Below are 12872 nucleotides of genomic sequence, written 5' to 3'. Positions count from 1 at the left end.
TGCTCTCTCCACCCGGCGGTAGAAGAGGGACAGTGAGGGGATATCAGCGCACAAACAAAAAGCAATACCCTATCGTTCACTTTCCGTTGATTTTATTTTTATTTTTTTAAATGGGAAGCTAGCAGTACCAAGGACATCTGATGATTCAAAAGGACCAAAGCGGTCTTTTTTTGCCAGAGCAGGAAACAAGCTGACTTATGTAATCCCCATATGAAATAACTGTGAGCATCTTCAGTGCTGAAACAAATAAACTCATCTCAAAGTTATGGTGTGTTAGTTTTCTTCCTGTGTGTAGGCATCCGTAGTGTTTGAAAAACCATATCTTAACAGTTGTTTTATCCCATTTGGACTGATTGGGTACGGACCAGTGACCACGGTAAGAAATTTACATTTTCTCAGAATAAACCAGCATTCTGCATACTTCACTTATCTTACAGAACTGTTTGGTAAAAGCGTAGATTTACTGTTTCCTTTCACAAATGTATATTCATCTGTGTCTTCAAGTGCGGTGGTTGTGACGTGCACTGTAATTCTTTCAAACTCTGTTGACACTATGGCCTTGTGGTGTGAAGCACGATTAATGCTGAACTTTTTATGTCCGTCAATTATCTCAAAGTACTTTAAAACCTTGAGATAAAATGTCATCCACGTGCTTTACAAGCCCTATAAATGCGTTAATGACCCCCATCTTAAGGTTTTCAGGTAAGTCTACACAACTCTAAACAGACAATACATGGTGAAATATTTGGAATAGTCTGCCCCACACTGACAAAGCTTGTTTAACAGGTTTATTACAATTTTCACCATTAAAACAGACCAAATGTTTTCCAAATCCCACGTTAGACTTTGCTGTATAGAAGCATTAAACCTCAGCATACCATAAGCTTAATTAACTGGAACAACAGATACACAGAAGCAAGTTTTCATCAATAATATTAATAATTTGCTTGGATTAAAAACAATAAAAAAGGGAACACCCCGTTAAATACTTTCGCATCTTTTTTCTCATTAAATAGAAAATGTCCATCCCACTCTTAACTTTGTTTTGCCAGAAACACCTTTAAAAAATAGAAAATAAAAACATTAAGATACATAAAAAGTACATTTGTTAATCCAAAATGAACGGCAATGCTTGAGGCACCACGTCTACCTTTGTCCTCCCATTCTACATTATGATAACAGGACAAAGCCATAAGTCCAGCATGGCAGCCCCACTCAAGTCAGTCTATTTGTTACACAGCGCCAGTCAGAACCAGGAGGGGGCGATGGATCCCAAACCCTCCGAGGGAATTAGTCTTTTTGCCAGTTTTGTCCAGTAGAGAGCAGCAGTGTTTCATAATTCAGAGTTCCCACCTGTGACATCCATCGGTTGCCCCTCGCTTAAAGCTTCCAGAGCTTTAGGGGGGAAAAAACATGACATTGACCAATTTTCTTCTTCATAAACAAGCCGTCCACTGCAATGAATTCAAGATGAAGTGCCTGGCACAAAATATGAAATGCTGAATTGTCCACATAGTAGATTCTAACTGCTGCCAGATGAACTTACTGATCTCTGTCCCAGTGTCAAATCACTGTCACTAAGAAAAGCATGAACTCAAACCATTTCAACAGTATCTTTAACATCTGATCCTCCATCAGTGATAAGAGGAACCTTAAACTGCCGCGCCATTATTTCCGTCCGCTTTCCTCAGACCCGGGAAGTGACGCAGAGAGAGCGTAGCCGCTGAGCCAGCGTGGCCTGCAGCTCCTCGAGAGGCGAGTCTCCCCGGCTGGGAAGCGAGGTGGAGGTGTTCCCCTGTCGGGTGGCGGGGGGTCCCAGCAGCAGGCTCCTGAAGCCCTCCCTCTCCAGTAGAGCGGGCATCTGCTGCAAGAAGTAACCTTCACAGAAAGAGCTGAGTTCCAATGAACCATGGGCCTGGAAAAAGATAAGACAGAGTTATGTTGTTGTTGTATCTTTCCAGTGTCGAACCAGGGGGGTATTCCAGAAAGGAGGTTTAACAAACTGAGTCTATCCCTGAACTCAGAGTTGACTTACTCTGAGACAGGAAACTGAGTATCCGGTTCCAGAACAGCTGATCTGCGTTAGTTCAATCAACTCTGAGTATGTTCACCTTGAGTTAAGCACGTGCATGACGATTATAAAAAGCCATCATCAATGGAGCCCCGATAGCACGAGTCACCACGAGTCACCATGACAACAGTAAATAAAAGAGCAAGCTATTTCACTGCGATGGAGTTGGAGGTCCTTCTGCAGGCCTACGGCGAGTATAAGCAAGTATTCCGCTGCAAATGCAATACAGCTGCAGCAGCGAAGGAGAGAGAGACTGCGTGGGGAAAAATGCTGCCTTAGGCTGACTTAGGCTTAGGCTATTAAACAAAGTAAATATTAATTCAGTGGCTACTTGAAATAGTAAATTAAACCGCTAATAAAATGTTGTTTTACACGTCTTTTCACTTAATACCCCACTTAGGTATAAAATAAAAATGTGTCTAAGTGTCTCCTATCGAAGACATTTAAAATGTGACGCTGTAGCCTACACCAACACTCAATAAAATACCAATTAAAAAACAAAGAAAACATTGAGTTCTGCTCAGCCAACAGAAAGAAGGCAGAGGCCCGAAAAACAGGTGGAGCTGGCCCTCAGCTTAAACAGTGGTCGCCCGGTGGCTGAAGGTATCCCTGGGAGAAGCTCTTCCGAACCTGTCAACCCCCAGGGCACAAGTGACTACATCAGATGCAAGTATATACTTCTTTTAAAAAAATAAAACCAATATATACACTACAATTCAAAAGTTTGGGGTCACCCAGACAATTTTGTGTTTTCCATGAAAAGTCACTTTTATTTATCAAATGAATTGAAAATATAGTCACTTTGATGGTTCTAAGAGGTTTGTGTCGGGGTAACACCACCATCACGGGTAAGACGCGTTTCAGTGCGAGGGGAACTTTCCTCACAGCTCTACAAACTGCTGCCTTGCCAAAGTGCTCTGCATCCCCGATGTTGCAAAATAAACGTAGCGCGATGCATAAGATTTGCTCCGATGTGAGTGCACGTCCGCGGTTGGTGATATATGGCCGGAGAATGTTAGTGAGATAAATGATACCTTGTGAGGAAAAGCGGTAGCGTTCTAACAGAAATTCCTCTGGAAATGATAAAATGTCTAATCTGGGTTGGAAGATTCTCTCGCTACGTAAAGCATTTTGAATCACTAAGGCTTCGATGTCAATTGGATTTGGTAGGAATGTACAATCCATGTCTACCAGCTTTCTTCATGTGGGAGGAGACGGTAGAAACTTTGTGTTTCTTATAGTAAACCTGCCAGCGAGCAGGTTATGGTCAGAGTCTGTTACCGTGGTGATTGACTCAGAGTTTCAGTTACCTCTCTATCTGGAACGGATAACTCAGTTTCCCTGATCTCAGGGTTAACTTACTCTGAGTTTTCACATAACCCACTTTCTGGAATACCCCCCAGTTCTCACAACGCGATGCAGACTTCTCGGCGTGTGTGTTTCACCTTCGCCCTCTTGTAGATGCTGACGGCATTATCCAGGTTGATGAGCTGGGAGCAGATGAGTTCACAGTGTCTTTGTAGCATCCGCAGCTGGAACAGACTAGCAGCTGACATCAACTGCAGGGGAAATCAACAGAAAACGTGTTAAGTTTAATACTGGAACAAATACATCACTGAAGGAACATTTAGTTGGTTTTGTCAATAATTTGGTTACTGATTTATTTATAAATATATAGAGACAGGGTTAGGGGTAGTGTCCAACTCATCTCCACATATCGGTAAATGATGGTAAGGGAGGGAATTTGTGTTTTATTATAATAGGGTTGTGTACTAAAAATAAGGTTGGCATTTTTGGGGGTCTTACCCGCAAGTATAAATGCACTTAGGGAAAGCTGCTTTTGTTAAAAGCATCAGATAAATAAATGTAATTGACGATTTAACTGGGAATTTTCATTATCAAAAAAGTCCATAACCAATAATTATTGGACAATCATTAGATTCTTTCTGCTAAATAATTTAACAGTTTATGTGAAACTAACAACCCGCTGGGATTTCTTGCAAGGAAAACCTTTCATACGAATACTGGAATAGATGCTATTGTGTCTGTTTAGTGCTTCTCACCTCCAGCAAATCAGGCACAACTGTTTTCAGTGAGTCTGTTCCGCCACAGTACAGGTATGACATCATCATCTGCAAGGAGGTCAAAAGTCTTATTTATCATTTAGAAAAACAGTCAGTACAGCAGTTAAACTAAAGACTTGACATCTGTTATATGTGGTACATCTGAATTGTTTCTGTTCCAAAATATGACGTATTTTTGAAAACCAGAAAATAAAGAGCACATTTGTTACCTGGAAAATGTTGTACTTGATGTCACTAATCTCAATCTTCTTGTTGGGGCTTCCATCTGGTCCACAGCACGCCAGCAGAGACTTGAATCTAAAACAAACAAATGTCTTCATCAAAACCCTCAAGGACAGTCATGTTTTAGGTTTGTATCATTCTGTCGAGTAGGAGCTCATCTGGACTCACCGGTCAGAAGCTGTGATCAGCAGGACTCTGTGGCCATAGAACGGTCTCCCCTCCACTACGAAAGTCACATCTGACATCTCCTGGTTATTCAGGAAATGAGGGTCTGTAGGAAAACACCAGTACATCCTTACAACTCCATTCCCAGGACAGACCTTTTAGTTACAAGGTGTCCAGTCTGACCACTCGTACGTATTAAGGAAACCAGCAGGTGTATCGTGAGCGTGACTGTTACTGGGTCTCTGGATGTTATTTAACTAGCTTGACAATAAAATTCTAATTGGCACTGGCAGCCAGAGAAAAGGATCGGCGTGGCGGTGAGATACTTAGGATTTTACAACCGTGTCCAATTATTTTGGCATCAGCTCAATCAATGTCTGTGGGAGATTCTTAACGCCATACATCAGAATAGGCTAAACAATCCATGAATGCATTCAGATAGTAATTTGTATTTACAGAAAACTTACTCTGAGGTCTTAGATATTGAGAGTGCAGAGCATTATGGTGCAAACTCAGCAGTTTAAAACTGCACACTCGTAAATAGATCCATTAAGATGCTGAGCACGTACAGAGATTTTCACATTGTTTTGGTCAATTATTCTATCTGGAGGCTTGGTGACGGGTGTTTGCATAACGCAATCTCCGCGGTATAATGTAATAAAACAATCTGGAGCTGGAACTATTAGTTATGTGTAGTTAATTATTGGAAAAATAATCTGCAGCTGTTGGATTAAGCCCATGTTCAAACAAAAATGCCAAACATTATTTCATTCCAGCTACTCTTTTGACAGAATTTGCTGCCTGTTTTCATCTTATCTGGTAGTTAACTGACTACATTTTAGGATACTTTGATGGATTTTTAATGTTTTGTGACATTTCATCAAAAAAAAGAATCGATCAGATTAATTAATGAAAGTAAGGGATCTAAACATGTTGACACAAGGATCTTTTTTTTGGTCACCGCTATGTGTTCATATACACTTTCATTAAAAAACAAAGCTGTCTTACCCAACTGTGCTGAAAGAGTTGCCTTCATCCCACGGATGCCTGGGAGCGGGGCGGGACCAAAACAGTGGCTAAAAATAATCGCCAAATGATGCAGAATGGCATCATTCTGGACAACAGAGGGAAAAGCATGGAGAAGGGGGTTATATTACACACCCCAATAAAGTATCTCCCTGATGTCATGCAGACAAGCAGACGGTACCTTGGTGGTACGTAGGATGCTGAACATCAGGGGCAGCCCTGTGGTGACCAGCTCCTCGCAGTAGTCCTCTTCTTTGATCGTGGTGAACTCTCTGAGGAGCGAGAGGGTGACTCCTGCCCTGGACTGATACTGGGCACTACGCAGAGATTCCAGCCACACGTGTAGCTTCCATGGTACACCTATGTGAAGATATAATAAAAGAATTTTAGTTTGGATTCAAAGGACGTCAAAATGCGATTAGTGCAAAAGTCCTTTTCTGATCGGTACCCATGGCTCGTAGCTCCATGGTGACATCCAGGTAGCCGTGCTCTGCGCTGTAGTAGCTGGCCTCCTGCAGCGCCTTCATCCTGGCCTTGCACAGCCTTGCTATGCCCACCTCTGGTAGGTTCCCGTGGCCAGAGGAAGGGGTGGGCAGAGGGGAGGGGGGCAGGAAAGGGCAGATACCGGCCTCCTCGCCCTCAACCCCCTCGGCTAAGATTTCCTCCAGAGACAGGACGTCCTCTTTGCCTTGCTGGGGCTGAGTCAGCAGCTTTCTCAGCACGTTTCTGACAACACCGGACGGGAGGAAGAAGTGGGGAAGAAAGCAGGAAAACATTAATATACGTCATAACTCCAACACATACATCCATCCATTTCTGTGACCCTGTGCCCGCCTCTCTGATTACATAATCTGTCACCCTCAGCATGGAATGTGAAGTGTTGAGTCTACATTGTGTTCACACGTACACACAGTGAACAGGTGGAGGGGTTTACGCCTCCAGTTGGTGTTCAGAGACAGATGGACTCTGAATGGGAGGCACTGAATTTCCATTTCCTCTGATCTGAGACTATCAAAGTCTGCAATTCCACCACAAGATAAAAAAAGAGGGACGAATCTCTCCAGGTAGCACGAATGCAGACTTCAGGGTCACGCATGACTCCGTGATAAATGAGTTAAAAGGCTTTTCCGTGTTACTTCGGTTCACATGAGTTAGAAGGGCAAAAGCCAGCCGTTTGTCAGCCTTCCACCTGTTGACGGCATTTCAGGTCAGACTGAGTGACATACCTGTGTCCATGTGCGGCGGCATGACTGAAGCAGTTCATGTCTTCATAGAGGGACGACGTGAGGGCGTTTCCATCGTGAGTCCTGGATAAGGGGTCGGCACCTCGCGCCAGGAGAAAACTAACCATTTCATAGTTCCCTGGAAGGCAAATTAACAACTTACTTACATACAGACACATTTAATAAATGGAAATTCTAGTTTTTTATGGGCACTGTAGGATATTAGAAACAAATATACGACCCGGTTCATAAAATTAATAAAAATGCATATAGTGTACACCAGAATACAGCCATGATTCTGAAACTGTGTAATCAATAAAGTAATGACAATATTGTAAAACCACTGTAATTCTGCAACTGTAATAGAATAATATCAATGCAGTTATGATTGTATTTGATGTAATGTAATCAACTGGAATGCATGCATGTAATACTTGAACAACAACTGATATTGACTAAGGATCATTCGAAATCCCGAGTTACATTGAACTCACCAGAAGACTCCCAGAGGTGTGGACACTGACTTTCACACCTTTAAGCATTGTTATAAATACCTGTAGGAACCATTGTTCTCGAGTTCACTGGTGGAGGCAGCAGACGGGCACTAGGGATGGTCAAAGGACTGACCTGGGGCCTGTTGGTCGCTGAGACCAGCGGCTCCTCAGCTGAGATGTTCTTTTTACCACCACGCCATCTCCTTTATTAAATACGTTTGATTTTAACCTTTTGATCAGCGATGACCTCTGTCCGTCCGGCGTTTCTTCATTTTTGAACACAACAGCACCAACCACAAATAATATTTTGTGCAGTCTACTTTTATGTTTTTACAGTCGTTTTTCTAACTAATTTATTGCACCTGCTGTTTGCCCCACGAAAGAATTGTATTTTATAATCCTTTTTTTGGCACGAACAAACTCATTCCTATTGGGCACTATTTGCCCGCTGTCATTACTGCTGTGTAGAGCACATGTGTTTTACTACAGCTATGTGTGGCTTTTAAACGATCCCACAGAGGAATGCTGCCCAGAGAATTTCTAAACAACCACAGGCGGCACTCATTTACTCTCTCACTTCATTGTTCCTGCAGCCCATGCGCCATTCACAACTTAATCCTGCGCTTCTTTTTGAGGGGGGGGCGGGGGGTGGCGGAGGGGGCTTTTGAAAAACTAGCACACTGCTGAATTGGTGACTGAGAATCGTTCTAAAAAAAAGTTTAAGAAAGTTATTAGTGGATTGTGAGAACATTACAGCATTGGCTCATTCCTGCGTCTCTCCCTTCTACAGACGTTTTGGCCCGGATTATTTAGTTATCATTTACAGACCATGAAAAAACAGTTTGACAATACTCTGCGCTGCCTTTTGTTGTACTGCGTGTTTTGTTCTTTTTATCCGTACGTGCATGTGTTTTCCCACCTGCTGCTGAAGCGAGCTGCAGCGGGGTGTCTGCCGTGCTCTCCTGCCCGTTGCGTACAGCGGCCCCCTCAACGTTGGTCCCTGCATCCAACAGGAGCTGGAAACACACGACACACATCTGTTATGCCGTGCACTGTTTGCAACATGCGGGCGACTACACGTGTGTGCGCGCTTTCCGACCTGCACTACGGAGATGTGTCCATGCAGCACGGCGAAGGTGAGGGCGGCCCAGTGGCGACTGTCGGGGTGCACGGACGGGTGCTTTGGGGAGCACGGAGGAACCTGGCGGCACATTGGTCCGTTTTCGACATCGTTCACTCGCAGCAGACATTTACTCAACGTGCACATTTGTTAAAGCGTGTTTACCGCAACATCAAGGTTGGCGCCGGCGTCGATCAACATTTGGACCAAGGCCTCGTCTCCGGCTGCGCAGGCGTACATCAGCGGAGTCATGCCCTGCGTGATGGACAGCAGGGAGGGCCAAAGGAAAACATGAAAAAGGAGCAAAACAAATACATTAAGCTTAAAAAGTAACTATAAATACGAGTACATAACGTTGCAACTATTATCCGGTACATAAAAACACCGTTATGCTGCTATAAACAATGAGTCCGGTGTTCAGTACCTGGTCGTCCATGCTGTTGACCCCATCGGAGCCCAGAAAAGCAATAGCTTGGCCAATGAGATCTGTGCGTCCACAGTTGAGCATCCGGAAACCCAAGTCGAGGTGGAACTTGTCTGCTGCAGCTTTGGAGTCCAGACGCTTAAAGGAGCTGAAGCAACATTCAGGCCTGACGGAGACAGATAAGAAGAAATAATAAGATTTGTTACACACGGTTTACAGCCCCCTGTGAGTTCATGTGCGTGTTCTCATTTACTTCAGCTGTCTCGGTTCACAGTCCAGTCCTGGAAGGAGTAGCCTGGCAGTTTGTCTCACATCATCGCTATCCAGCAATAGGCTCTTGCGATGCTCGGCATGAACTATAGCCACTCTCATCCACTCCATCAGAGGCGGCAGCAACAGGAACGGCCTGTAGAAAGAAACATGAAATATGACTTTATTTCTGCCTCGGTATTATAAACAGAACGCTGCAGTGGCTTCTGAATAATCAGCCTATTTTTAAACCGGATGTAGCGGAATAATCAGGAATCAGGAATCAAGAAACATTTATTACCAAAATATGCCAAACATACAAGGAATTTGTCTTGGCGGTTGGTGCGTGACAGTAGACAATGTGACAATAGACAAGACAGCAGTGCACAAGTAATAAAATAAAGTAAAATGAAATGCTAATGCAATGGGTTAGTAGAATAAGGCTATGGGTTAGTATAGAACAAGTAACAAAGTGACGAGTGACGACAAAGTGATAAATGACAGTTAAAGTGGCATGTGCAGTGTGAAGGGGAGTGACCGGCGGAATGTTATAGTCAGTCAGTGGGGGACCGGCTCTGTTGATGAGCCCGACTGCCGACGGGAAGAAACTGTTCGTGTGGCGGGAGGTCGTAGTCCTGATGGACCTCACCCTCCTGCCACATGGAAGGTGCACAAACAGTTTTCGTCCGGGGTGAGTGGGGTCGGCCACGATCTTTTTAGCTCGCTTCAGAGACCTGGAAGCGAACAAGTCCTGCAGGGACGGCAGATTGCAGCCGATCACTCTCTCTGCAGAGCGGAGGACACGCTGCAGCCTGCCCTTGTCCTTGGCTGTGGCTGCAGCGTACCAGACGGTGATGGAGGAGCAGAGGATGGACTCGATGATGGCCGTGTAGAAGTGGACCATCATCGTCTTTGGCAGGTTGAATTTCTTCAGCTGCCTCAGGAAGAACAACCTCTGCTGAGCCTTCTTTGTGATGGAGCTGATGTTCAGCTCCCACTTGAGGTCCTGGGTGATGATGGAGCCCAGGAAACGGAAGGAATCCACAATAGTGACGGGGGAGTCACACAGGGTGATGGGGGAGGGTGGGGCTCTGTTCCGCCGGAAATCCACAACCATCTCCACTGTCTTTAGAGCGTTGAGCTCCAGGTTGTTCTGGCTGCACCACGACACCAGGTGGTCAGACTCCACCTGTAGGCGGACTCATCCCCACCAGAGATCAGTCCAATGAGGGTGGTGTCATCCGCAAACTTCAGGAGCTTGACGGACTGGTGGCTGGAGGTGCAGCTGTTGGTGTACAGGGAGAAGAGCAGAGGGGAGAGAACGCAGCCTTGGGAACCGGTGCTGATGGTCCGAGAGGCTGAGACATGTTTCCCCAGCTTCACGTGCTGCTTCCTGTCAGACAGGAAGTCTGTGATCCACTTGCAGGTGGAGTCGGGCACGTGCAGCTGGGAGAGTTTGTCCTGCAGCAGAGACGGGATCAGGCTGGTACGTGGCATGTCTCCAGGGAGGTGTTGAAGATGTCAGTGAACACCGGAGACAGCTGGTCAGCACAATGCTTCAGGGTGTGAGGGGAGATGAAGTCCGGACCGGCTGCCTTACGGGGATTTAGTCTTCTAAAGAGCCGGTTAACGTCTCTCTCCAGAATAGAGAGGGTCGTTGCTGGTGGGGGAGGGGAAGGTGATAATGATGAAGAGGCGTGAGCACCTGATGGGCTGGGGGAGGGAGGGGAGGGGGACTGCAGCAGGTTGGTGGAGCTGTGGGGGATGGGATCAGGACATTGTCTTTCGAATCTGCAGTAGAACTCATTCAGCTCGTCTGCCAGGCGGAGGTCATTCATGGAGTGGGGGGCTTTTGGCTTGTAGTTAGTGAGGTGTTTGAGGCCTCTCCAAACCGAAGCAGAGTCGCTTGATGAGTTTCTCAGAGTACAGTCGTTTAGCATCTCTCACCGCCTTGCTAAACTTTTTTTGCCTCTGTGTACAAGTCTTTATCCTCACTCCCAAACTGATCCTTCTAGAAGGATCAAGCATTTAGGAGTGGGGACAAAGACTACACCATGGAGGCGTAGAGTTCTGAGTTCCGCTGTGAACCAGGGTTTGTTGTTGTTGTAACTCACCCTGGCGCATGATGGTACACAGCTGTCCTCGCAGAAGCCGATGTAGGAAGTTACAGCCTCTGTGAACTCATCCAGACTGTCAGTATCAGTCCTGAAACCATCACAGTCTGTGCAGTCAAAGCACGCCCGAAGAACCTCCAGCGCCTCACTGGTCCACTTCTTGAATTCCCTCACCACAGGTTTGCAGAGCTTTAGTTTCTGCCTGTATGCAGGAATCAGATGGACCATGACGTGGTCAGAGTGTCCCAGTGCAGCACGAGGGACGGCGTGATAAGCCCTGCTGACTGTGGTGTAACAGTGATCCAGCGTGAATAAGCTACCTAGGGAGGATGAGTAAAGGTTCAGCCCCGTAGATGATTTCTAGAAAGAGAACCAAGTGAAACCAAAGAGACAAGGAAAGGCTTAAAATAGAAATGACAGACAGGTTGGACCTGTTCCTTAAGAAACAATTCAAAATCCTTTATTTGCCGAGCAGCGGTGCAGTCTCAGTCGAGAGGTAAAAGAGAGCAGAACATAAAAGGAATGCTGTGGTATTTGTGAATGTGGCAACCTAAATGTAATTTGGCCTCACTTTCCTTATTCCTTGATCATTTTTCAACCGATCGTCTTAAGCCTTTTAGAAATCACTGGCGGTACGGCTACCTGCAACGCCAGAACCAAATTAATTTAGTCTTTCATGTGCCTTTTCTCTCACCGACAGTTTTGATCCTACAAAGTCTGAAGCCTGATTTATGCTTCTGCGTTTTCAGAGCGACACAGACGCAAGACCCCCTTCCGTGTCCCTTGCGTTTCACACCTCCTTGCGTCCTTGCGTGTGTCGAGCCATTTTTCTATGGCGTTATATTTGTGCCACAATCCTGAGCGCGTAATTTTAAGTTTTGAGCACAGAGAACTATATTTTAGCAAAGAAAAACATATTCCGTGCGCGCAGTTTACTCAGGTGCCCTCTCTACAAACTGGTTTTCTGCGCGCAGGCAGCCGTTGCTGCGCTCTCTCCACCTCTTCACGCTGCGCTCGCTCGACTTGCAGCAGCGTTACATTTGTGCCACAAAACCAACCAATCAGAGAATTAAAGAAGGTCAATTGTGATTGGCTGTTGGTCTCCAATCACAATGCTTCCTAAAGAAGACGAAAAAAAGTGATATTACAAGTCCGGCTAGCCACCATCAGACATGACCGAAGCAAATGATGAGAACAGCACGTGTTTTAATCCAGGCCATTAGCATTTAGCACAAATGCTGCAAACTTCAACAACTCGCTGAGCTTCCGCGATGCTGTAGGTCATATATGTCAAACTCAAGGCCCGCGGGCCATATCCGGCACGGCATGCAATTATATCTGGCCCGCGAGATCATTTTATATTATTGTTACTAATGGCCCGACGATATGAAGCGCTGATAACAAAATAAACTACAGATCCCATAATGCAGCGCTTCAGCTCCCTTGCCGAGCGCTTTCGGTGGCGTTTCTGGCTGACATAACCGCACGTCTCAATGCCGTAAACCTCCAGCTCCAGGGACGTGACCGCATGATCACTGACATGTATGACGCAGTGAAGGCATTTCCAGTGAAGCTGATTTTATGGGAGACACAAATGCACCAGTGCAACTTGCCCCACTTTCCCTGTTGCCAAGTAATGCGGAACAACGGTGTTCCCAAATACGCACTTTGCTGATAAAC

At 45.5% G+C, this 12872-nt stretch overlaps 1 protein-coding gene across 2 annotated transcripts in view; it reads right to left on the bottom strand.

Annotated features, from left to right (window-relative positions):
- Nucleotides 1-774: 774 nt before the first annotated feature.
- Nucleotides 775-12872, bottom strand: part of LOC120812248 (ankyrin repeat and BTB/POZ domain-containing protein 2-like) — a 50328-nt gene continuing 38230 nt past the window's right edge. For both annotated transcript variants that reach the window (XM_040168071.2, XM_040168072.2), the window contains 14 exons: nt 9083-9235; nt 8830-8995; nt 8571-8660; nt 8385-8486; nt 8205-8301; nt 6795-6930; nt 6017-6294; nt 5750-5928; nt 5551-5656; nt 4546-4648; nt 4365-4452; nt 4135-4203; nt 3517-3630; nt 775-1915 (listed from right to left, as the gene is read on the bottom strand). In XM_040168071.2, coding sequence (XP_040024005.2) covers nt 1688-1915; nt 3517-3630; nt 4135-4203; nt 4365-4452; nt 4546-4648; nt 5551-5656; nt 5750-5928; nt 6017-6294; nt 6795-6930; nt 8205-8301; nt 8385-8486; nt 8571-8660; nt 8830-8995; nt 9083-9235 — 1909 coding nt within the window. In that variant the 3' untranslated portion in view covers nt 775-1687. The remainder of the gene's footprint in view (nt 1916-3516; nt 3631-4134; nt 4204-4364; nt 4453-4545; nt 4649-5550; nt 5657-5749; nt 5929-6016; nt 6295-6794; nt 6931-8204; nt 8302-8384; nt 8487-8570; nt 8661-8829; nt 8996-9082; nt 9236-12872) is intronic.

The sequence above is a fragment of the Gasterosteus aculeatus genome, chromosome Y, assembly GCF_964276395.1.
Source record: "Gasterosteus aculeatus chromosome Y, fGasAcu3.hap1.1, whole genome shotgun sequence".
Taxonomy (NCBI): domain Eukaryota; kingdom Metazoa; phylum Chordata; class Actinopteri; order Perciformes; family Gasterosteidae; genus Gasterosteus; species Gasterosteus aculeatus.
This window is presented reverse-complemented; position numbering and strand designations above follow the sequence as displayed.